Here is a 25535-nt window from a genome sequence, read left to right on the forward strand (position 1 = left end):
TGTGCCTCCACTAAGGCATGGATTTCACTCTCCTTTGTATGCTAATTGCATACATGCCTAACAACCCCAGGGGACCGTGAGCCTGCTAACAGTGGACACTTTGCCCCTTTGTGACCCCCAGCACCTTTCAAAGTAGAATAATGGCAGGTGGTCCTCTATTGAGCTGGTGTGTGAAGCATTTTGTGTTCATCCACACCAGCCTGTGAAGATATTATCTCCATTTTGCATATGAAGAAACTGAGATGCAGAGAGGTTAAGTAAGTTACCCAGGTGCATGCTGCTAATAAATGGTAAAGCTGACATCCAAACTAGGTCTCCCTAACTACAAAGCCTGGACTCTAACTGCTGCATTGTGCACAGCAGGGACTCAGCAAAGAATGGTGCTGTTGAATAAGGGTGCCATACCTCACCATATGAGTTTTGCATACCTATAAGTAGCCTTTAAATTTGACTCATTGGAGTTTAAAATATCCCTGATAGGTTCTGGCTTCTTGCCTGATCACCGATTGAGCTGTCTGAATAAGGACCATGCTCTCCTGGCAATTTATTCTCTTTTTGTTTCTAATATGCAAGCTGAGTGTTTTGTATTCATTTTATAGGGATTTTCCCTTCAGTGAGGTCCCTGATCATTTCACCGAGAACTGGCTTTGAAATCCTACAATGAGAACTAAAGGAATACCATTCTCAAATAGAGTCGGACAGACTAGGAGAAACAAACAGAAAGAGGGTAATCTAGTCTTAGAATTTATGAGCTTCCCTATCTGAAAGTTTAAATTTCAACTTCTTTTGATCTTTGGGTTTATGGTGAGTTGTAGTGGGTTGTTCTTTGTCCCTGGAGCTTAGTATGCTTTCCTCCTCCTACTAAGGAAGATAGCTAGACAACTTGCCTCCCACCCCTCGAAGCCTTGAGGTAAGCTTTGTCTTCTGCAGTGTAATTGGACTTGAACAAGGACAGAATCGACCCACTGCCAGTACCGAGACCATAAACATCCAGCAGTCCCATGGGAGCTGTTTCCTGTTTTACAGCAACTTACCCCATGAGCCACCACAGTGAACAGTGAGTGACAGGCTGTGTGTAAGCCCTGAGTTTCCTGAAGTGATGTGGGAACAAACGGGTGCCAGCCCGCTGCAGAGGGACTGCTGGCACACTTTTTGGTGGCCCCATCCTATCCTTCCAACAGACCTACACAGTACGTAAATGTACGTTCATGGTATCTGTGGTGGAAAGAAAAGAGAGACATCGTAAAACTCGTCAGCTCTTCTCTCTGGTGTTTAGACGCAAAGTTTACCTTGAAAAGCTACACAGCACTTAAGTCACACAGCACCTTTGCTCAGATAGGAAGGTCTCCTGGCGTGCTCTTTTGCTGTTTCTAATTCACCCCGGAGGGAATCACAGCCTGTTTCTTTGCTCACTGCCATGCGCTTGTCTCTCTCGTCTCCTCCACCTCGTTCTCTGCTGTCTGCTTGCTCCCATCCCTGGTGCTAACTGCTAGCGGTCTCAACTGTTGTCGTGTTAGGCACGCAGGACGGGCAGCGCGGCCTCCTGTCTCTCTCCTTTCAGCTGCACATTTGATGTGATGGCTGCACTTTCCGAGCAGAGCCACCCAACACCAGATCGATATAGTATGTGGGGTTTGTTTTACCTTTTCTTGAAGGGAGAAAAATCTGCCCCAAGTCCATTCTTTAGGGGCGCCTGTGTGGCTCGGTCGGTTGAGCATCCAACTCTTGACTTCAGCTCAGGTCATGACGTCCGGGTCATGAGATTGAGCCCGGAATCAGGTTCCAAGCTGAGCACAGGGCCTGTTTGGGATTCTCTCTCTCTCTCTCTCTCTAAGTAAATAAATCGACATTAAAAAAAAAAAGTCCATTCTTTATACATCCCATTCCTCTATACAGTCAGGGTTGCCTTATCTAAATTTCAGACTTGCAGCTCCTTTCTCCCAGGGTTGATTTTTGTGGATTTTGTTGTTGTTGCTGTTTTTCTGAGAGGGCCTCTGAAAATCAGCAGCAAAGAGGCCAGTTTGTTTAATTTAAATACACTGCAGCAAAATGAAGGTAATTGTCCACAAAGGCCATCTGCTCCCTGGCAGGTATCCACGAGTCAGAGAGACAGATGGAGGCTAAAACGCCTCCTTCTGGTACCATGATAACAGCTTAGCTCAGAGTTTCAGGTGGGTCTGTGTTTGTGCAGAGGATACAGTTATCAGGGCTCCATAGAGGGCAGTAACTCAAAATCAGGCTTTTTGCCACAAGCCGCTCCAGGCTCGATTACCTAACTGTAGCGTGTACCAAGGAGGTAGGAAAAAATTCATACCTGTCCCATGAAGAAAAAGAAGGGGAGGAAACTATTTCTCGAGCCCCTCCTGTGTGCCAAGCACCATGCCGAGGATGCCTGAACACAGCTGAGTGTGGTGCAAATCACCCTTCTGCTAAGGACAGTGCCTTTCTCCCTTTGGGGCCGGCTCTCTCTGCCACAGCCTGTGAGCTCCTGTCTCTGCTCACAGTGTCCTCAGGTCACCTTCTCTGGCATACTGTGTACCTGCTTTGGCTCCAATATTAGATTTGTGTCATAGACAAGAGACTAAGTCATAATCACCGTACTCTCCTTTCGGGTCTCGACTGAAACATGGGTTCCTCCAGGCCTCAGCAACACCGTGCTATGCTTTGGTTTTCTGCTAGCCATATGAGGCCGTTAGAAGACCCGGGTACCAGTCGTAGCCTTCCTACTGATTTATTTGGAACCTTGTGGCCGCTCTAGGCCTCAGTCTCTTCAAATATAAAATGAACGTTGGACTGAAAGAGAGGCTATTTTCTTGGGGTCATGAACATTCTGAAATTGTAAGCATAATCTCTGAGTCCTTTTCTTAGAATGTGATTGATACCCAGTTTTCTCAGGTTTTTAGACTCTTTTGCTAATTTAGAAGAAGTGAAGAGCCAACAGACCAGAGAGCTTCTCAGAATGTATTTCTCGAGCTCTGTATTTCTAGCAGAATTGTTTCTAACTACAAGGGACCTCTGTATTCAGAGAACCTGAGTGACAGGGCATGTATTGTGTTCAGTCATTGGTGACTGGCCCGTGCTGCATTCAAGCCTTTGTTATAGGTCGTATTACAGCAAGATCCCACTGTCCTTGCATCAGGAAACCTTCGAACACCAAGTAGCGTATTGCAGACCTTCCCTAGCTTCCCCAGGCTAACTGCCCCTGTCCTGGCACCTCAAACCCAGAGGCGCAAGATGGTTTTACACCCGCATCGGAGAGTTTATCCCCATCCCCTGGAGCCGCCTGACTAGTTCCCCCACCTTTCCTCCATCGCAGGTTCCAACTGCGATGCTGCCCCCAGCCTGCTCCTGTGACCATTTATTCTAGATTGGTTTGCAGTGACTGGAGTGCTTGGCAGTCTCTGTGGGGAAGTCCTGCCTGCCTGAACATAAAGCCCATCTGCGCTTCTGAGACATGGTGAAATTTCACAACGCAGTGCCCCAGGCAGATTGTAGTGTATCTGTCTGGCCCAGACCTGTCGAGAGGGCAGAGGGTGAACAATCCCTACCCGGGATCGTAGGTAACTGACAGCACGCCCAGAGTGCTGCGCTGCACTGCAAACAGGGTCTCGAACTCTGTGTGCTCTGCACACTCCAGTTTGTGGGCGTGTAACTAGAAGGGGCTTATTGAAATTCTGTGCGTCTTGAGCTAGAATCATCCTTGTTGCAGTCACCTGCTCCCTGCACCTCCATAGAGGCTCTGTGTGCATGAATCTAAACGGACAGCATCTCTGGTACTCACTGTACTGGTGAGAAGGGTATGTTCGGGGGCGCCTGGGTGGCTCAGTCGGTTAAGCGTCCGACTTCAGCTCAGGTCATGATCTCACAGTTCGTGAGTTCGAGCCCCACGTCGGGCTCTGTGCTGACAGCTCGGAGCCTGGAGCCTGCTTCGGATTCTGTGTCTCCCTCTCTCTGACCCTCCCCTGCTCATGCTCTGTCTCTCTCTGTCTCAAAAATAAATAAAACATTTTAAAAAAATTAAAAAAAAAAAAAGAAAGGTATGTTCGGTATAGAACATGCCATTATCTGACCCTGAGATGGCTGCCGGGAACCCTCAGAAGATCCTTCACCGACAGCCTCTTTGTGACTGGAGCAAAGCCGTGATTACTTGACATCACTGAGATGACGTGACTTGGCCAAAGGCATAGAATCATAGAATTTTAAATCAGAAAAATACTTCAGAGATCATCTGCTTGATGCCACTCAGTTTACAAATGAGAAGACTGAGCCCCAGAAAAATTAAAAAGCAGGTGCTGTACAGTCAAAAGAAAACCCCAGGTCTCCCAACTTGCAGGCCATGCCCTTCCCACCGAATCACACCTCCTCTTTGTGTGTCTACCCCAGAGTGGTGGAGAGAGCTAGGATTCCATCTCAGAGCCTGCAACTTCCCCCTCCTCTTCTGAGTCTTTGAATTGGCAGCAAAGAATCGTCTCTAAGGCCTGTGATTATTGACAAAGCAAAGAGGTTGGGACCTCGGCATCAGGACAGGCTCATTTACTCAGGGACTTAGACACATTCTCTGATCGGGTAAAATGTTTTTTGATTATATATCCTTGCGTCTATTCTCATTCACAGTCCTCTTTCCCTGAGTCTCTGGGCTTGATCTCTCATGTTCCACAAACTTCCCTCCCATTCCTTCTCCATCAAATGTCCTTCAGATGGGACTGACCCAATAATGTATCAAGAAGAAAATCAACCTGAGAATATGAGTTACCTGTTGCTGTATCACAACTTACCCCAAAACCTAGTGGCTTTGTGGAATAAATATTTATTACTTCACAGCTTCTGTGGGCCCGGAGTCCAGATGCTGGTCCTCACAAGCTGAGGGTCAGGGTCTCTCACAAGGGCTACAGGCATCTCAAGGCTCAACTACTCACATGTTGTTGGCAGGATTCTTCGTGGGCTGCCGGACTGAGGGCCTCAGTTCAAGCCAGCTGGTGGCTGGAAGCCGCCTCAGTTCCTTGTCACGTGAGCCTCTCCACAGGGTGGCTCACAAGATCGCAGCTGGCTTCATTAGACTGAACAAACAAGAGAGAGAAAGAGTGTATGGGCAAGACCTAAGTCACAGTCTTTTATAACCTGATCTCAGAAGTGACATCCCATTCTCCTGACTCAGTAGCAGCAGTCACTATGCACAGACCACATTCAAGGAGAGGGGATTAAACAGGAGTGTGACAGCAGGGAGCAAGGTCATTGGGAGCCTTCGCAGAGGTCTGCCCACCAACCACATTTACTCATCTAGTTAAGTATGTCACACAAAGCTTTATTGATGACTGATAGATTTAGTGCTCCCTGGAGATTACTGCCTGCTCTGGCTCCATTCCCACTTTCCATTACTGAAGAAAAAGGGTCAGAAACTTGATATACCTCATTGTCATTTAACAAACATTTATTAAGCATTTACATGTGCTAAGCACAATGGTAAGGAAGATAAAATTTGAGAGGTGAGGTTAATGCTGTCAGAGTTCTGGGGAGCATGTCAGGAATCTGACCCTAGAGGAGGTGACCATGAAGCAAATGCCCCGAGGGGCAGCAGGAGCTAGTCTGACCACACTGGGGGTGGAGAGCTTCTGACCAGAGGACAACAGGCAGAGAGGCCTGCAGGCAGGGGAGAGCAAGCCTTTCTGTAGATGCAGCACCTGTCGCCCATCCTGCTTCTTTATGTCTAAACCACCCAGTGGCAGCCATGGGCATGCCTGCACCCATGTGTACCTCCTCCAAGACCAACCCCAGTCTCTAGGCCTTTCTGAAGCCGTGGCTTTGGGCCTCGGGCCTCGGGCCTGACTTGAAGTATGTGTGTATCAATTGGCTGCGGTTTGTGCCTCTCCCGGGGCAGTTGGGATTTACTGACCTACCAGGATGCCAAACTGGTGTGCTCTTCTGGAGCCTGAATTCACACAGGGCTCTTGATGGTTCCATCCCAGCATTGTTGTAATCCAACGTGACCCTAAAGCCAAGGGCTGGTGCTTGAGATTCACTGGGGAGAATCGTGCCTTCCCAGCAGTCTTCATTTTTCTCTTTCTACTGCTCTGAACAAAGACAACTTCTGAAGCCTGTTTTTTATCTTCCTCGGAAGGCATGTCCTGGGCACTGATCCCAGTAAGAGGGCTTGATTATTTCCAAGCCGATGGTGGGCAATAGGTTTCATTTTCTGATCCTAGAGTTTTAGCCACATGTGGCTTTAGCTAGAGTTTTAGCCACATGTGGCTGGCCACCTCGTGCATCCCTTTTGCCTCATCCCCCATCATCATTTTCCTATTAAAATGCTTTCAGAGGTTCGGTTTCATGTTCTTAAAAAGCAACCTAGTTGCTCATCTTGGGTTTTGCGACTCTGACATTCAGTCCTCAGGCAGCGGTGCCTGGCCCAGATCGCACTGAGGGAGATTTAGGGAATACTTGTCGTGCTTAATGCTGGGTCAGCCCTCTGCGGGGACAACAGACAACTGTCACACAGTGAAGTGCATTTGAATTTCACAAGCCACATAGATACGCAAAAAAGAAATCTTTAGCTGGACTTCATCCCTCTTGAGTGCTTGCTGTCTGAGCTGGACACAGTCTGGGCATCTCCAGGCAAACTCTGAAGCCAGTCATCCCAGATTCTGGCACCGAGATGGGTGCTGTGCCCTGGGGACTATGCTGAGTGCTGTGGCATCAGGGGAGGGGTGTCCGCGGCTCCGACTCCATGTGTGGTGAGGCAGCCTGGTCCTTTGCTTGTGGCCAAGCCTGGTTCTTCTAGGCAGCACTCCTCACTCCCCGGCTGAGGCAGCCGAATTCATAGGCTCCCCCGGCAGCCAGGGTGCACACGTGATCTCTTTTAGGCTCTAACTCTTCCTTGACTGAGAGACCACTTCAGGCTCGTTGTCTCTGCAGCTGGGAAACCATGGGCTACAAGGGTGCATGGGGTCCTTCCTTGATGCTGTCCGAGCAACCCAGGCATCGATCTTCCACCCATGCCCCTCAGCTCTTGGAAGCCCAAGAGAGGTTGGGGCTTGGCCTGGGTCCACCGCGTCGGCGATCTCCTGCATCCCACACTGTGCTGGCTCATAGGACTTCCCTGCAAGGGACACACCACTGCATCAGACTTTCTTGCTTTTCTGCACATTCTCTTACCTCTCTCCCAGCTTCATTATCTCACTTGGATTGGGGCTGGAACTGCTGGATCTGGCTGTTCATAAGCACTTTCCAAACCAGAGTTAATTGTATACTTTATTATTTGTCCCCTCCCCCCCAAAAATGGCCAAAAGTCGGGGATGATGGTAATTATAGGGTAAAAGACAGAGGTGATTCCCCAGGATACAGTGATTAATATGTTATCCAACCAAAATGGGATTCCTGAGATGTTTATAAACTAGTTGGGAAGAAAAAATATATACCCTGAAAAAAAAAAATAAATGATAATACATGTTTCATGTACGCTGACAAAAATAAAATATTTCACAAGATAGAACATGTTTAATTGTCAGAGGAAAATTATTATAAAAGTTAAACAGCAAAAAATAGCAAAAAGAGATTTCATAGTATTTCCTTGAATGGATAAGCCACATTCTGTTAATCTATTCACCAGTCAATGAGCTTTTGGCTATTTCCTCTTTTGGCCTACCAGACCATAGCTACTGAATATTTGTGTCTGAGTTTTGGGTGGACATATGTTTGCGTTTCTCTTGGACACATACACAGCAGTCAGATTGCAGGGTTATATGGTAAGTTTATGTTTACCATTTTAAGAAACTGCTTACCTGTTTTCCAGAGTAGTGTACCATTTTATGGTCCCATCAGCAACATACAAGCGTTTCGGTTTTCTCATGTCCTTGTTCGTCTTTTTGATTGTAGCTCTTTCAGTAGGTAAGTGGTATCTCATTGTAATTTCAGTTCTCATTTCCCTATTGATTACTCATGTTGAGCATTTTTCGTGTGATTGCTGCCCATTTGTACATCTTCTTCAGTAGAATGTCTGTTCAAGTCTTTCCCTGTTTTGTAATTGGGTTGTTTGTTTTCTTATTATTCAGCTGTAAGAGTTCTTTCTATGTTCTGGACACAAGTTTCTTTTTTATTTTTTTAGTTTATTCTTGGTGTTTTTTTTCCATTTCTGCTTTATTGATATACAAACTTGTAAGATTTTTTTTTTAATGTTTATTTTTGAGAGAGAGAGAGAGTGAGCACAGGGGAGGGGCAGAGATAGAGGGAGACATGGAATCCAAAGCAAGCTCCAGGCTCTGAGCTGTCAGCACAGAACCCGACGTGGGGCTTGAACCCACGAACTGTGAGATCATGACCTGAGCCAAAGTCAGACACCCAAATGACTGAGCCACCTAGGCGCTCTGTCATTTTCATTTTCTTTTAATTTTTTGAAGACCCTCTACTCTGTTTTCTCCAGTGACTGTACCGATTTACATTCCCACCAATAGTACACAGGGGTTCCCTTTTTTCCATGTCTTCACCAGTACTTATCTCTTACCTTTTTGATAATCATCCTAACAAGTGTGAAGTGATGCCTCATTGTGGTTTTGATTTGCATTTCCCTGGCTACCTTTTCATATACATATTGGCCATTTGTATGTCTTCTTTGGAAAAATATTTGGTTCCTCAGTCCATTTTTTTAAATTATTTTTCTAAACAAAATGTTCGTTTATTTTGGGAGAGAGAAAGAGTGAGAGAACTTGAGTGTGAGCAGGGGAGGGGCAGCAAGAGTGGGAGAGAAAGAATCCCAAGCAAACTCCTCACTGTCGCCACAGAGCCCGACACAGTCTCGATCCCACCAACTGTGAGATCATGACCTGAGCTGAAATCGAGAACTGGACACTTAACCACCTAAAGCACCCAGGCACCCTGCCTTAGTCCATTTTTTAATTAGATTGGGTTTTTAGTTTTGTTTTGTTTTGTTGCTGTTGGGTTGAATGAATTCATTATATATTTTGGATATTAACTCCTTATCATATATATGATTGTAAATATTTTGTCCCATTTAGTAAGTTGCCTCTTCATTTTGTTTTGTTTTGTTGTTTTTTTAATTTTTAAACATTTATTTATTATTGAGAGACAGAGCACGAGTGGGGGAGGGGCAGAGAGGGAAACACAGAATCTAAAGCAGACTCCAGGCTCTGAGCTGTCAGCACAGAGCCCGACGCGGGGCTTGAACTCACAAACTGCAAGATCATGATCTGAGCCAAAGTCAGACGCTTAACCAACTGAGCCACCCAGGTGCCCTGACCTCTTCATTTTGATGATGGTTTCCTTGCTGTACAGAACCTTTTTACTTTTGATGTGGTTCCACTTGTTTATTTTTGCTTTTGTTGCCTTTGCTTTTGGTGTCATATTCAAAAAAATCATTGCAAAGACCCACAAGTTCTTTATCAGATATAATTTGCAAATATGTTTTCCCAGTCTGTGACTTATCTTTTTTATTTTTTTCTAGTGGTGTCTTTTTTATAATATTTTTATTGAGATAAAATTCACATACCAAACAGTTCACCATTTTAAAGTCTATAATGCAGTGGTTTTTAATATATTCACAGAATTGTGCAACCATCACCCCAATTGACTTTAGAACAATTCCTCGCCCACTGAAAGGACCCCACATCCATTAGCACTCACTCCTCATTCCTCCCAAGTCCCCAGCCCCAGGCAGCCACCAATCTACTCTCTGTCCCTATGGGTTTGCCTGTTGTGGACATTTCATATAAATGCAATCAAACAATATTTTGTCTTTTGTAACTGGCTTATTTCACTTAGCATAATATCTTCAGGTTTTGTCCACGTTGTAACATGTATCAGTACTTATTCCTTTGCTTGCCGAATCATATTCCATTGACCCTTGAACAATGGTGGGGGCCTTAGGGGTACTGACCTCCTGCACAGTTAAATATCTGTGTATAACTTTTGACTCCCCCAAACTTAACTACCAACAGCCTACTGTTGATCCATATGTTACCCATGACATAATCAGTTAACACGTATTTTGTATGTTATATGTATATGTATTCTTACAAAAAAAGTTAGAGAAAAGAAAATGTCATGAAGAAAATCATAAAGAAAATACATTTATAATGCTGTGCTGTATTTATCAAAAAAAATTGGGGTGCCTGGGTGGCTCAGTTGGTTAACATCCAAACTGTTGATATCAGCTCAGGTTGTGATCTCATGGCTGTTGAGATCGAGCCCCACGTCAGGCTCTGCGCTGAGCGTGGAGCCTACTTGGGATTCTCTCTGTCCCTCTCTCTTTCTCTCTGCTCCACACCCACTCAACATGTACTCTCTCTCTCAAAATTAAATATGGTTTTTTAAAAATCCACATATAAGTGGAGCCGTGCAGATTAAACCCATATTGTTCAAGGGTCGGCTGCATTCCACATTTTATTTAAATCATTCATCCGTTGGTAGACCCTTGGATTGTTCCCACTTTTCAGCTCTTATGTATGATGCTGCCATGAATACTTGTGTACAGATTTTTGTGCAGACCTGTGCTTTCATTCCTCTCAGGTATATACGCGAGACGTGGAATTGCTGGGTCGCATGGCACTCAGTGTTTAATCTTTTGAGGAACTGTCAGGCTCTTCTCTAAAGCAGCAGGAACGCACCATCTTCCGTTCTTGCCAGCAGCGTGCAGAGGTTCCAACTAAGCTGCATCCTTGTTAACACTTGTTATTGTCCACCTTGTTGATTGTAGCCATCCTAATGGATGTGAAGTGGTGTTTCATTGTGGTTTTGATCTGCATCTCCCTAATGGTTTATAATGTTGAGCATCTTTTCAGGTGCTTATTGGACATTTGTATGTCTTCTTTGGAGAAGCATCTGTTCGGGCCCTTCGCCCATTTTTAAATTAGGTTACTTGTCCTTTTATTATTGAGTGTAAGTTTTCTTTCTGATTCTAGATAGAAGCCCCTGATCTGATAGATGATTTGTAAAAATCTTCTCCCATTCTGTGAAGTGTCTTATTACCTTCCTAAAGGTGTCCTTTGAAAAAAAGTTTTTAATTTTCATGAAATCCAATTTATCATTTTATTTTGTAGTTTATGTTTTAGGTGTCATATCTAAAAAGTCATTGCTTAACCTTTTCTTCTAAAAGTCTCCTGGGTTTCATGACCCATTTTGAATTAGTTTTGATATACAATGTGAGGTAAGGGTCTAAGTTCCTATCATTTGTATCACGGAAAGATCTCAGAAAGTATGCTAAGTGATAAAAGCAAATTGCAAAGTGATATGCACAGTATGATACCATTGATGCAAAATTTTAAAGTATGAAGTAGCATACATTATTCATAGTTATATAGGTACACATAGGAAAAAGAATTCACCCCAAAATCTTTGACGATTGTTGCCTCTGAAGGGATGAGAGGAGAGACTGGGACTGGACGCTAATAGGTCTTCAGACTTCTCTGCGGCGTTTCTAAGTTGAAATGAATTTGACAAACTATGAACAGTTTGCAACGTGGGTGTTTATCATGTTATGCTTTTTAGCTTTCTGTATATTTTAAATTTCTCAAATTAAAATACACACACATACGCTCACACAAACCAAAGGGTTAGAGAACAGACTGTTTCTTTGTGGCGCCACTCGCACGCCGGCCGAAGCGCTGAGGTGAGGCTTTGTGCTCGGAGCCCGTCGGCGTGTTTGGGGCAGATTCTGTCGTGTGGGGTGTTTCTGAGCTAGATCCCCAAAAGATAAATCTCTTCATTTGAACTCATTTGCCCACTTTGGCTTCTATTTTCCCAGTTTTGCCTCCACAGAAAACCTGCCCCGTGTCACACCCGGTGTCCCTTGTTCTGAAGAGCAGCATCGGGGCCCAAATCTCAGTGAGCTTCCTTTAACTAGAATTTTTAAATGTGATCCCCTTGCTCCAAGCTTCCTCCGAAACGGTACCGGAGCCTTCACAGGGAAAGTTCGGCTTCCACCAGGTGTGTGTCCGTCCTCACCTGTCCCCATGGAATGGCCCCGACAGCCTCACTGTGTGCTTTTGGCAAGTGCGGCGACCCGGCCCCTGGGAAGCAGCCTGCAGCGGAGCTCGGACACGCGCTCAGGAGCGTGATCCCCTCGGGCTGGGACTTCAGAGGTGCCGGGTGCCCGCCATCGCCCTGGGAGTGGAAGGGCCTCTTCCGGAATCTCCGTGAGCTGTGTTGGCCTGACACAAAGCTCTTCCGCTTCCCTTTGTGTTTTTCTACCATAAAATGGGCACAAGAACATACACCCTTTCTATTCATTCACAAGTTATTGTGAGGGTCAGGTGAGGTCATGTCCGTAAATGTGTTTGCAAACAAAAAAGAAAGATGTTTGTGTATCATTTTCCAACTGTGTGGCCCCAGCCCGTCTCAGATCCTGGACCCAGCCACTCTGCTCAGGCTGTCTGCCTGCGAGGACCCCCTCTCCATGCTAGCCTCTGCTTTTCCTCCCACTTTTAGTCCAGTCTAATGGGCTTCTCTCTCCTTCTCCCGCCCCCACCTTCCTTCCTTTTTTCCTTTTCTTCCTCTCTGCAGTCCTGGAGGCAGCCTGACTCCTTCCTTTCAAATGTGATCACACAGTGCACTGGCCCACTGAACTGAGCTCTTTCGGCTGGCTTAGACTGACTGAGTAGAAGGACTTTCTCCTTCCTCAAAGAGGTAAGATACCTGAGGTAACACGTTTCATCTCTCTGATTCTCCCAGGCTCAGGCCACAGGATCACCACATACATCCCCCACTCACGGAGGCGGCCGCCCGATGCCCATGCCTGTCCGCTCAACGTCTGCTGGCTCCACCCCCACCCACTGTCCGCAAGACCCACTGAGCGGAGTCGGGGGAGACATGCAGGAGGCCTTTGCACAAGGTGAGATTTGGGAGCAGAGCTCACTGGAGAGCTAGAGGGGTTTGGAAATGTGAATGAGATTCCTACTGAGATTTTTCCAGTTTCTTTTGTGGGCTTAGCTTTAAACGATCAGATTTTCATATACAGTGTAAATAAGTCAAGTGCTGGTCCCTTCTCATTTAGATGGGCTGGTCTCCCAACGGGAGGTCTACAGGCTTCGTAAGTTTGTGAAGAGCAGGCCTCCGGGGCTTCTATGATTTTTTTTTCCCCCCGGGTTACGGGAAGTGCCTTGTCCTTTGGGCTTTGCCTCCTCTGGAGGAATTGGGTGGTATCATTCCTGGAGTCATGCTTTGCCTGGCAACTCTTTAGAGCAACTAAGAGAAGGAAGAGTGGAGCTCTAAATAGGGCCTTGCTGAAGGCACACTCAGCACAGGATCACTACAACTGTCTGAGGGGCTAGCGACCAGCCGTGTCGTATAGTTGGGGGAAGACGCCGTGGCTAAGGAAGTCCTGTCAGGGAGACAAAGTACTGCCTGGTGGAGCTGGCGGAGAGTAAAGTCCTACATCAGGCCAACGAGCCTGGAATCCGACTCTCATTCTGGAATCCAACTCCCTCGATCGTGGCTGAGAAGCGTGCCGCTGACGGGTTCCTACTCCTCAGGTGGAAAAGAAGAGGGAGGAGAAGGAGGACTTGGGTGCCTCGTGCCCCTGATGTGCCCGGGAGCGGGTGGAGATGCCCCATCTCCCCTAGGTGCCCTGCACCGCGTCTAGGGCCTGGCAGACCGAGGCGTGCGCTCGGCTCTTTCTCCACGCCCGCCCACCTGCCATCGCCGTCTGCTCTGACTGTCCTCAGGTACGAGGAGAAACCTCCGCAGTGACCTGCTGGTGGCCGCTGATTCCATCACCAACACCATGTCATCCCTGGTGAAGGAGCTCCACTCAGGTGAAGCCCAGAGCTCCTGCCCGGCCTCACGCGCCCCTTTCCATCCCCACGCCCTCCTCACGTCCTCGCCACGTGGTAAAACATCATCACGTAGCACACGCCACCTCAGTTCACCACTCAGCCTTTTTGCCTTCTAGGAACACACTGGACGTCTTGGCCCAGGGAGCCTCTCTGCCACACGTGATCACACAGAGACGCTGACACGTTATGTTTCTCTCAAGAATGCTCCTTGCAGGACAGACCCAATCCAGACTTTAAAGAAGTTCAGAGCCCCACGCACACACAGTTAGCCCCTTCCCTGCTTCATTCGTCCTCCACCAGCTCTCCGTCCACAGCCTCTCTCCCCCCAGGGCTGCGCGACCGCCTCGTTCTGAGGCTTTCCTGGAAGACTGGAACTGAATCAGCCACAAAAGCTTCTGGACTCTCTCCCAGTTGCCTTTCTGCTCTCTCCTATTTGATTTGGTTTTGAAACCCTATTCTCTCCTTTTGTCCACGACTAGGCTCTGATTTCATGTGACGTTTGTGACCTGAGTCTGTTGCTCCTTCGCTCCTCTGTCCAGTCTTCCCTGTGGCTCCTTCCTCAGTCTCTCCATCACTTAGCTATTTCACTGATTTTCCAGACACCCTTACCTCATTGTTCTCTTACATAAAACCCATGAGAGAGAGAAATAATAAAAGGCCATTCCCCTATCGTCATATTTTCAAGACTCCCCATGACTCTCTTCATTTTATAACTGCCAGGTATTTACTAATCGGTGTAGAGTAATCAGATTCCCATGTTCCGTATTAAACACATAGGTTCCCTTCCTGAGCACTACATATGGCCCTCCTTTGTTCTTTTCACCTAATATAATGCTTTTGAATATGTTGAAGTCGCTTAACAAGGTTATTAAATAAAAATATAAAGCAGTGTTTCCATGGACTGTTCAAACACATCCACTGAAATCATCAGTCCAGGCTCTTAGGGAAGGGAAGCCTTGGGTATTTCTTCAGACCTGTGAAGGAGAAAGCATACACCTTTAGTGTTGTCATGGGTCTGGCCCATGGCTTCACTCTCAAATCTGCCTGATTCCACTTAGAAGAGAGTAAGCGTATGGCCTAGGTTGGTTTTTTCAATGCAATTAAGATGCCAGTTCTCCCGTGGAGGGGGTGTGAAGGTGACAGAGTCTCCATTCTGGTCCCATTCCTCAATCCTCAGAAGCACTGCCCCCTCTTTATTGTATGATAAACACACATAAATACAAGAGGTGACTGCCTTTGACATGACTTCACGGGTGATTAGAGAGTCCCTTCCCTAATAGAACTTTCCACAGATGCCAGAAATCCCACTTTTTGAAAGAATTTCAGGCCATGGACGTTAATCACACCGTGCCTTGTGACTACTTACTAGGGTTTGGGCAAAATCAGTGGCTCATGAGCTCATCACACTAGATGAGAGGTAACCGGACACCATTAAACACACGGCACACAGAGACCGAACAGCTCCACAAAACTAACAGGTCACAGGGATACCCGGCAATCTCTTATGGTAGGAAAGGGTGGTTTTAACAAAATGATGTGATGTATTTGGAAGGCGCCTTAGAGAGCATGTCGTCTAGTCCCCTTCAGAAATGCAGTGAGTGATTATCAGGAGAGTGATTTGCTTGAAGGGGCGAAGCTGGTCCTAGAACTTAGGTCTGAAGAACCTGAAGCCAGGGCTCTTCCCACCACAGAACCCTTCCGTCCACACGGGACAAGATGTCAGATTCACAGCCCCACGAGGGCCCCTTTCACTGACTCTGTTCCCTCCCAAGCCCTGAAGTCCACAGGTACATGTGGACTAAGTCCACACATGACAGCACCTTTGCAAAATTCAGAAACAGATTCCCTTTACATGCGAGCTGCCAGTTTCTCAGTGAATGGAAGAGGCTGGCCCAACACCCACACACGTTTACTGTCACCACCAAGGGTTTTGTTAGGATGAGGTGAGATGTTCAGATTGTCTCTACGTATTTTCCATATCATGTGAGCATACTGTTTATAGGTGTAGCTTGTCCTCCTCGTCTTTTTCAAAATACTTTCACAAATAGTAGAATCTGAAGGTTGGAAAACATCTTAGAAGTCATCTAATCCAGGTTGCTGCCCAATGTAAAAGTCCTGTTTGAATATTTCCAGTGAGCTCATTCATGACCAGCTGTCATCATGAGGAAGGTCTTTCTTATCAGGGAGCCAAAATTTGCCTCTCTGTAAGCAGTTTATCCTCATTCCACCCTCTGAAGCCACCCAGAGTAAGTTCAGTCCTTCCCATTCCTATTAATTTGGCCTTTCAAGTGTTTGACGACAGGTAACATGGCTGTCCCTACGCCTTCTCTTTAGGTGGCTGTTCGATGTTCCTTCAGCCATTCTTTTTTTGAGAGAGAGAGAGAGAGAGAGAGTGCAAGCCGGGGAGGGGCAGAGAGAGGGAAAGAGAGAATACCAGGCAGGCTCTGCGCTGTCAGCACAGAGCCCGACAAGGAGCTCGATCTCACAAAACATGACCTCATGTGACTTGAGCTGAAATGGAGAGACTGAAACGTAACAGACTGAGCCACCCAAGGCGCCCCTCCTTCAGCCATTCTTAACGTGACGTGGTTTTCACTTCACCATTTTGCTTGCCAACACTGGGATATGGTCGAGAGTTTCAAGGCCCCAATTCAAAATGAGCTCCCAGAGCTGAGCACATTCCTCCCTATCACGGGGGATGTGCTCCCTGCAGAGCCCAGCTTGCTGCTGGCTCTGTTGCTGGCTTCCCTGCTGACTGCGCTGGGGGTGACACCTCTTCTCCATGCCTGCTTTCGCTCAGGGAGGCTCCAGGGAAAGCAACCTTTGAGGACATTAGCTTTTAACACACAGCCACTTTGCTGTTCAGTCATTTTAAGTTTGTTATCAGCCAAAACTTCTAGTTTGGGGTGGTTTTTATCTTTAAAAAAAAAAATTAAGTTTATGTATTTATTTATTTTGAGAGAGACAGACAGTGTGAGTGGCAGAGGGGAAGGGAGAAAGGGAGAGAGAGAATCCCAAGCAGACACCATACTGTTTGCACAGAGCCTGACGTGGAGCTCGAACTCACCAAACTGGGAGAGCCTGACCTGAGCAGAAACCAGGAGTCCGACCGAGCCACCCAGGCGCCCCCTTTTGGTGGTTTTTTTCTTTTTTCTGTTAAAAAAAAATGTTTTTTTAATGTTTTATTTTATTTTTGAGAGAGAGGCAGACACAGCACAAGCGGGGGAGGGGTAGAGAAAGAGGGAGACAGAATCCGAAGCAGGCTTCAAGGTCCGAGCTGTCAGCACAGAGCCCAGCATGGGGCTTAAACTCATGAACGAGAGATCATGACCTGAGCCAAAGTTGGAAGCTTAACCGACTGAGCCGCCCAGGCACCCCTGGTTGTTTTTTCTTAACAGAAGCCAGTGTTAATCTAGGTATTCTCCCACCATGAACTTTTATGGTTGCTTTCTTGAACCTGAATGCAAGGTATTAGATGTATCCCTAGTGGGTGTCGTCACCTTAGGGAAAGCAGGCATGGAGAAGAGGCAGCCACCCCCGACCTAGTCACCAGGGAAGCCAGCAACTGAACCAGCAGCAAGGTGAGTGACCTCAGCTGTGCTGCCCCTAAGGGCGTAGGGCTTATGGGTAAACAGTGCTAGGGTGTGCACCACGCAGGGCGCGTACTAGGTGAGCGTCAGCACCCGTGCAGGCCTGGGACCGTGAGCCTTTAGCTAGGGCTTCGTCCCAAGCCTTCTGAGTTACCGCCTTCACCCTCCCTCTATGCTTGTGCTGTGCTGAAGGGTCACTGGCCTCCTTGGACTTGTTTTCACAGCAGAGGAAGGTGCAGAGGAAGAAGAAAAGAAGATGCAAAGTGGGAAAGAAAGAGGTAAAGGCAGCTCACAGGACCCCTAGTTTGAGTGGGAGGCAGAGCTGGACAGCCCCTGAGGGAAACTCCCCTCCCTTTTGTTTCTGCTTGCCTTCCTGCTGCCCCTTCCCCCAAAGCTTTCCAACCCCCACAGTTCCTTCTGCCTACTTTTCCCAACCGACCATCAAGGTTTGCCCTGGAGGTGGCGGTGTCAGGCGATCAAGAAAAGCCTCCTGATTTCCAGATACTGTGATAGATGGTTCGGATATAGGAAGTAGATACCAGCAGAGCACAGAACATGACCCTTTGCCTCCGGGAGTTTATAACCTAGCCAGAAAGGCAAGACAGAGATATGCAGAATAAATAGGAGATAAAATGAAGTAGCAGGAAAAGTTAATCATCAAACTTTGAGTGTGTGATTATAAATACAAGAAACATTTCTGAAAAGGAAGTGATTCTTGTGGGCAGAATAGCCAAATGGTTTTCTGGCCTCGATGGAAGAATTAAAAGCAATAAAGAAAGGTGTCAGCAAAGGACAGTAATGCCTTCCTCATTTTCTTGTATAGAAAACTTGCTTAATAACTTGTTATGAACAAGGAGCTGTGCTAAATGATGTCCACGTATTATCTCATTTGACACTTAACAATCCTGTGAGACACATAACAGTGTCCCTATTATACCACTGAGAAAATAGGCTCTCAGAAGTATAGATCACGTAGCTGTAAAGCAGCAGAGATTCAGTGTGAACTGGGTCCTTCTGACCCCACTTCACACACTTAATCTTCATGTGTCTGTGCCATGCTGAACAAAAAACATTTGGGAGTTATATGAGCTCTTATTTCGGTCCTATATTAATATGTCTATTTCTGGATTCCTCCAAAACATAAGCTCCACAAGGTAGAGATTTCGGTCTGTTTTGTTCAGGATGTATCCCCAGTGCCCAGAAGAGTGCCTGGCACATAGTGAGGTGTCAGTAAATGCTCACATACAAGGAAGTAAGCCAGGTGATGTACTAGAGAGTGCTTCGTCAGGGACAGAGCGGGAGCGGCCGCGAGGAGGCTGGGCTCTGGAAGGTGCGCCCACTCTCTCTACCCCTGCTGAATGCTCTGCACTGAGCACACCTTTCCTGTTTGATTCCACGGGATTTGAGACAGGGCTCAGAGCGGCTCAATAACCTGCACAGATCATAGCTGGCAGAGCCGGGAATCAGCGCCCATGCGGCTGGTAGACGAGGTGAAGTGAGAGAAGTCGTAAGGAAGGGTGAGAAGAAGTGGAGTGGGAGCTGCAGGCAAAGAAGGTGGGAAGGGAAGGGAGGGGGGTGCCTGGGGGTAGGGTCTACCGTGCTGCTTGCCACGGGGGCTCGCGAGGCAGGAGAGGCAGGCCTTCAGAGTTTGCCACCAGACTCTGAGACTGTCCAGGATCCTGGGAGGAGTGGAGAAGCGGAGTCCAGGTGCCACAGTCCTCTAGGGAGTCAGTGAGACCTGCGAGGCAGTGGACGGCAACTGTGCGGGATTGAGGACCACGGCATATTTGGCATGGCCGCCCAAATGTCAGAAGTCGAGGTCAGCTGTATTTGAGACATCTAGCAGTGCCACAGGGAATGGTAGAGAAGACCCTTTCCTTGCCGAGAGCAGACCAGGGGGAAGGCAGAAGGGTTGTTGTCCAAGAGATGAAGCGGGGAGGAGACGCACAGAGATAAGTTCACACTCCGTAAACACGTGCTCCAGTCACACGCGTGCGCACGCATGCGCGCGCGGGCACACACACGCACACACACATACACACACACACACACACACACACACACAACTCATCCAGATCCTAGCGTTCATGTGGAATGTTCTTGGCTGAAGATGTAACATCTGCTGCTTTGGCCTCTCTTCCCATTGACCCTCCCTTCCCAGTAGCTTTTCCCATGGCTTCTCCTCAGCCTCCCTGCATTGTGTGCAGCACACGGAGGGTGGCCCTGACCACTTGGGCCTTGCCATGACCATGGACTGCAGCCCTGGTCTTGGTTCAGGGCTGGATGTGGGCTGCATCTCACACGTGGACGGGCATAGTTCCCCTTGCCTGGTGCCCCCTGCTCTCAGGGGCCCCTGTCTGCACCTGTGTTCTCTGCCAGCATCTCTCCTCTCTGCCCCTCTTGCTCTTAGTGTCTCCCCCTCTCTCTTCCAGTGCACACACCAACGTTTCTGTCTGTCCCCGTGAGACCTTGTGGGAACACCTTGAGTTTCCGTTGCTGTGGCTTTAGGTGCCATCCCAAGGAAAAGAGTGTTAAGAGCCAGGGTGAGACTTGAGTAGGGTTTTAAATGTTTGACTCTTGGCATTGTACATACAGGTCTCAGGATATGTCTTCTTAGCGGAACTGTGGCAGGTATGTGGGTGGAGGTACAAGCCAGGTATTTTTACAGATGGACCTTCCGATGGTCTGCCGTGGTCTAGACATGAGATTTTACTATAGACCAACATGGCGGTAACCGCGGTCACTGAGGCGTTGGAGAAGAGTGACTGTCAACCATAGAGAGAGAGGAGATGTGCTTCTTTGGGGTTGAAGTGATGCTGACCTAACATAAACACAATTTGGTCAGCACCCCACCAGGCAGGCATAGTCTGCTCAGTGCAAAAACCCTAAGGGTCAAATGGGCACTTTTGAAGAATTCGTGACCAAGCCAGACTTCACCAGCACGTTTGCCCCTATCTCAGCCCCCTCACTGCCTTACCCTGGATCTCTGGCTGGCTGCATTCTGGGGAATGCTTCTGCTCCCCTGGGGTGCCGCACTGACTTCGCGACCCCTCACTGCTCGCCTGGGGTGTTCAGAGTCCTTGTCGCCAGGACTACACAGATGAAACAGACTGACACGGTACTTCAGAGCCCGAAATTCATCTCGGCCACTCCAGGGCCTCATGTTATGCTCCTTTGTCCTTCAGAACTGCCTCTCCCAGAACCTGCCACCCATGGTGTTGGGAGCTGTAAATCCAGTTTGCTCGCTCAGAGTACGCTGGTGTATGTCCTGTAGGCTGACAGCAGCGGCCCTCTGTGAATTCTCAGGCTTTTGTGGGTGCAGTCGGTGTTCAAGATTTCAGGGGGAGCAGGAGTGATTGAGCATCCCCAAGCAGACACGCCTGCAGGCAGGAAACACCGCCAGTATCGAAATTTAATTCCTTCTCACCTTGGTCACTTTCAGAACCAGATGGGCTGCGCCCCCTGATATAACTGCTCCCTAGATTTAGGGTGGCTTCATTTCCATTTTAGTAGTAGTATTTTCCCTCTCCCGAGAGACACTTGTTTCTCCATGGTTGTTCTGCGTCCGTTGCAGGTGCTGGTTGTAGGTAGCGTGACTCTCCTGGCCCTTTTCATACTTGGTTGGGAAAAGCCAGCATAGGGGGCAGAAAGGGGAGAGTGAAGTCCAGAAGCCCGTGGGTGCGTGGGCCAGTAGTCCCCGGGGAGAAGATGCAGGCTGGTGAGACACCCCAGGCGTGACTCCGTGTGTTGTTTGTGTCCGTGCTGCACAGGTTAGCAGAGGAGCCGGGACAGAGAGGAAGCGCGGGTGAGTACAGTGTTCTCTGCCCTCCCCACGGCCCCTTTCCCTTTGTACCCACGGTCCTCCTTTCCCTCCTCCCTTTCCTTGGTCTCACTTTCCAAGCCAGCCACCCTGAAGGGGAGAGATTCCAGTTAAAGTTTTTCTTAAAGAGCCCAGTTCACCTTTTCGCTTTGCCCCGGCCCCGCTATCATACCCTCTTGGCCCCTCTTCCGGGCTCTGGCCCATCTTGCTCTACGCTGGGTCTGGCCTGGGCCTCGGGCATCGGTTGGTATCACTGGTGTCTGGATGCAGCCGGCAGACCCAAGAGCTGCCGGCCGACACGGGCTCTGGGAGCCAGTGGCCAAGGCCGTCCCGGCCACCTCTGCCACCTTGCTGGTTGCCCACAACCACCGTCATTTCTCTCCCAGGGTCTGTGCCGGCGCCCCAGGGTTCCGACACCCAGAGCTCTGATCTGCCTTGGAACCTGGCCACAGACACGTATTTCCGCAAGCCATTTCCTGTGGTGCCTGCCAACCCTCACCCCCTCGTCCTAAAAAATTAATGAAAATACAGATTTCCCTCTGGGACAGTGCTCACTGCTTTAGGAGGTAGTCTCTCACGTCTTTCCATCTGAGGACCTCGACTCTTCTCCCAGTTCCAAGACAGTGAGGCTCCGGGGCCTGCTTGCTAGAAAGAAGGGATGAAAATAATTGGACAACCAGTCTGTTCAGAACAGTTCTTTGGAAGATAGATGTCTTTGGTTTGGCCGCGAGATGTCTCTTTATTTGTCAATCTTTCTTTCCCTCCCCTCCCCCACTTCTTGTGTTTAAAAGTTAGGCCGTCTTCCTCAGTTACAGATCTTCCAGGCAGAAAAGCCAGGGCTGCAGCCCCATGATCCCAAAAAAGGAACGTCTCCAGGCCTTTTCCTGCCGGCCCCACCCCCCACGTGCACCCGGCCCTTGAGGGGCTCTGTTCTGCCAGCGCTGCGGGACCTGCCGTCTGGGAGCCTGCACTGACTCAGGGATTGTGCAAGCCTCTGTGGGAAGCACCCAAGCTGCAGAAGTTCTCCCGCTGCCCTGGAAATCTCAGGGCCTCCGGGGCTTGGGCAGGGTTTTACCTAAATTCACTGCACATTCAGGCAAGGCCCTTCCCAACAGCAGGCCTAGGCCGCTGCAGCCAACGAGGGAGTCAGGAGCTGACTTGCCCCTCGGGAGCTTGCCAGAGCCCCCCTCCCCGGGGGCACAGAGGAACTGGGGGATAAGGATAGGCACGCCAGAGCCATCTGGCCCCCCTCTTCCTGCAGATGAGGGAATGAAGAAGGCCCACGGCCTGGGAGCTTGGTGCCAGAACTAGAAGCGGAGCTGGGTCTCCTGACGCTGTCCTCAGACCTCAGATCGGGAGTTAGGAGAAACTCATCAGGAGTAGAGAGTCAAATGAAAAGCAGAAAAACTCAGGTGGCTCAGTTTCACAGACCCTTAAGTTCTGCCCTCTTCCGGCCTGAATCTAAGGCTGTCGTCCCTGCCACGCAGTGTTTGTAAGCACCTCTCCAAGCTCAGTGCCCTTCTCCTCGGTCACAATCCTTCTTCCCAAAAAAGCACCACATTCCAAACCTCGCACTGTAAACCCCGTTCTTTCTTCCCAGAAACGTTTCCTGACCCTGTGACCCCAGCAGCAACTCCCAAAAAACTCTAGGTACCCCCCACAAAAGAGAAAGCCCCTTTCCCTTAAAAAGGAGCACGAGTATTATCGACTCTTTGCATCTTCTGAGTTGAAAGGTAAGCATCCCGACAGCCCCATCCCAGGACATTGCCTTGCCCCAGCAGATGTTAGCAGCATTTGCTTGGAGACCCTCTGCAGCACCCGTGAGTAACAGCATGTCTGTCCTGCACAGGCACAGGGGACATGCAGCAAGCTGGCGTTGACATGAGGAAGGCGAGCTCTTCCCCCAGAGGCGCATTCCTGTCCATCTTTCGGCTGCACACCTGGACCAGGCTTGCAGGCTGCCAGACGTCACTACCTGGCAGGAAGAGGGGAGCCCAAGCCGGTGGGAGATGGGAGGGACTGCCTGATGCCGCTGCCGCCGGTGGGCCTCCCCCTTGCACAGTCCTGCATGAACTAGCATCTTCCTCACTCCCCTCGGGCCACGGTCTCGTCTCTGCAACAGGAATTTACCGGGAGGTTGAAAAGAGAAAAGAAACAGCACGAATCTCCTGTGTGTGTGACCTGATGGAGTTCTTGCTGGCGTCTTGCCGGCACATCGCGTGCTCCCTGGGGTGGGGGCACAACTTTCCTCACCACCTTTGACCTTTAAAAACCAACAGGTTTTCTTCCCTGTGTCGTGCAAAGACAGCTTCAGGCTTTACTGAGTTTTACAGATATTCACACCCTGGCCACAGTGCTAAAAATAGCCTCCTTCCTTTCTCTCATACTGGTTAGCTAGGCTTCCGCCCCGGTTGGTGCCGCCGCTCGCTGCTCAGCAGCCTAGGCGGCAAGGGGGAGCAGAGAGCAGCCCGGGAGAGGATTCTTTGCAGCAAAGCCCGCCGCCGGCCGGCCAGGGAGCGCTGGCCGGTGACCACCAGAGGGAGCACTGACCCCCGGGCGCCGTGCTCCCGCCACCTCCCCCTTCGCAGGGTTCCATTCTGCTCTGGCACACATGATAATCAATCCCAATTCCCGGTGATTTTCATTTATTTTTTTTCTGCTCCCTGGGCTCCAGGATGTTATTTTTAGTAGTGGAACGGCTATAAATATTTATAAAGGGCAGCGACTGGAATGAAGTGAGAGGCCCCACAGCTGGCTCTCTCATCCCCCCAACACACACGCCCCTGCGGACCCCTGCCCGCTGCCTGCGGAGCCAGTGGGCTCAGCCCGTAGCCACCCACGGAGGGAGTCACGTGGAAACCGCGTGAGGGCGCAGCCAGGGTGAAACGGGTGGGGTTGACTCTCCATCCTTCCCTCTCACTGTCCCCGCGTCCTCATTACTCCCACCCAGGAAGGAGGTCAAGGCTTATGCCGGGAGTGCTGTGCGCTGCTAGGCCCAGGGCCTCCATGTCATGAACACTACGTGTGAGGGGCAGGTGCAGCCTGGATCGCTCCAGCTGTGTGAGAGCAGAGAGGAAATGGGAGCCTGCGGAGAGGCCCCGCGCCCGTGGAGGGCTGGCCTTCCACAGCAGCTTCCGAGCGCTGCCTGGGCCCAGCCGTGACCAGCAGTGAGCCGAGGCCCCGGAGAGCCAACAGGGGTTCTGGTAAAACAAAAGCACGGGTGAAAAGGTTCTCCCACCCGCTCAGGAAACAGGGATCCAGCCTTGCCTGGAGGGCCAGATGGGGCAAGAATGAAAGTAACCATATGGAAAGTTCTGAGGGACACTCCGTGCCAACCAGTGGTGAGATTAGGTACGGGGTGGGGGGCGGGGGTGGGGGGGCGGCAGGGCTACAACAAGGTCTCAGGGATGACTGTGTGTGCTCCCCCCACAATCCTGACTTCCCACACTTTGGACCCTGCCCCCGAGGACAGAGCAGGACCCCACTTCCCGATTCCTCACATGAACTGCTTGCTTCTTCCAGAGCAGAAGGAGCCAGAGAACAGATTAAAAGCACCAGTGGCTCCAAAACAGCCGAGGGCTAAGGTGCGCGTGGTGCATGGCAGTGTCCTCTGGGCCCCCTGTGTGTCCCTCCACACCTGGGAGGTTGCCCGAGCCCACAAGGCCCCCCGCCACGGCTCGGCAGGTTCTTGCACCAAGGAGCAGCCTTAACGTCCTCAACCGCAGGAGAGGCTCTGGACTCCCAGCCTCTCACGTGTACTTGGAGGACGATAAAAAGGACTAGAGAGAGCCACGGCGAGGAGCTCAGACGCCAGCATGACAGTGCATGGGGTGTTGGGTTTTATATAAACTCTGGTTGACAAGTGAGTTCTTTTGCAGCTAGAATATCCACCATTATCTAAGGCCCCTGAGGTGCCTCCTGACTGCTTGGCATGTGCTGTAGAATGCAGATCCGTATCAGGAGCTTGAAGCTGGTCCCTTTCCTCAACTCTGACCTGGAACACAGGTGTCACCCTAGGTAGGGGACACTTCCTTCTTAATTGCTCTGTGACCATTTAGGAGTCTAATTTAACCTGAGTAGATGATCTTTTAAGAGAAGTGACGTATACTGTCAGCATCATAGGCCCCCTGGGCTGCCGTTTCCTAGCCGTGAAGACCCCTCGAGAGGTCCTAAATGCGTCCTGGGTCTTGAGGAAGCTGCAGGCCCACCAAGTGCAGATCCCAAAGTCCCAGCCGTGCTGAGGTTCCATTTATTTCCACAGCCCCCTCGTCTTCTGCTTGCACTTTATCCACCGGCAGACTCCCCTTCTTTTGCGTTGCTTACTCCCTGCTCCTGCAGTCCGTGACG

General features: G+C 49.4%; 1 protein-coding gene and 1 long non-coding RNA gene across 21 annotated transcripts in view; one reads left to right on the forward strand and one right to left on the reverse strand.

Moving 5' to 3' along the window:
- Nucleotides 1–23491, forward strand: part of DTNB (dystrobrevin beta) — a 214652-nt gene extending 191161 nt beyond the window's left edge. For 6 of the 20 annotated variants that reach the window (XM_045054839.1, XM_045054843.1, XM_045054845.1 and 3 more), the window contains 5 exons: nucleotides 12676–12835; nucleotides 13668–13757; nucleotides 17593–17646; nucleotides 21139–21173; nucleotides 23038–23357. In XM_045054839.1, the coding sequence (XP_044910774.1) occupies nucleotides 12676–12835; nucleotides 13668–13757; nucleotides 17593–17646; nucleotides 21139–21143 (309 nt within the window). In that variant the 3' untranslated portion in view covers nucleotides 21144–21173; nucleotides 23038–23357. Of the gene's footprint in view, nucleotides 1–12675; nucleotides 12836–13667; nucleotides 13758–13894; nucleotides 14672–17592; nucleotides 17647–21138; nucleotides 21174–22788; nucleotides 22922–23037 lie in introns of those variants that run through there. The other 14 variants (XM_045054847.1, XM_045054850.1, XM_045054851.1 and 11 more) reach the window with 11 other exon arrangements.
- Nucleotides 19913–21856, reverse strand: LOC109498346. The gene is made up of 2 exons (XR_002155131.2): nucleotides 21744–21856; nucleotides 19913–21130 (listed from the first exon to the last, which is right to left on the reverse strand). It is a non-coding gene; the product is annotated as an uncharacterized LOC109498346 (long non-coding RNA).
- Nucleotides 23492–25535: the final 2044 nt, after the last annotated feature.

The sequence above is a fragment of the Felis catus genome, chromosome A3, assembly GCF_018350175.1.
Source record: "Felis catus isolate Fca126 chromosome A3, F.catus_Fca126_mat1.0, whole genome shotgun sequence".
NCBI lineage: Eukaryota > Metazoa > Chordata > Mammalia > Carnivora > Felidae > Felis > Felis catus.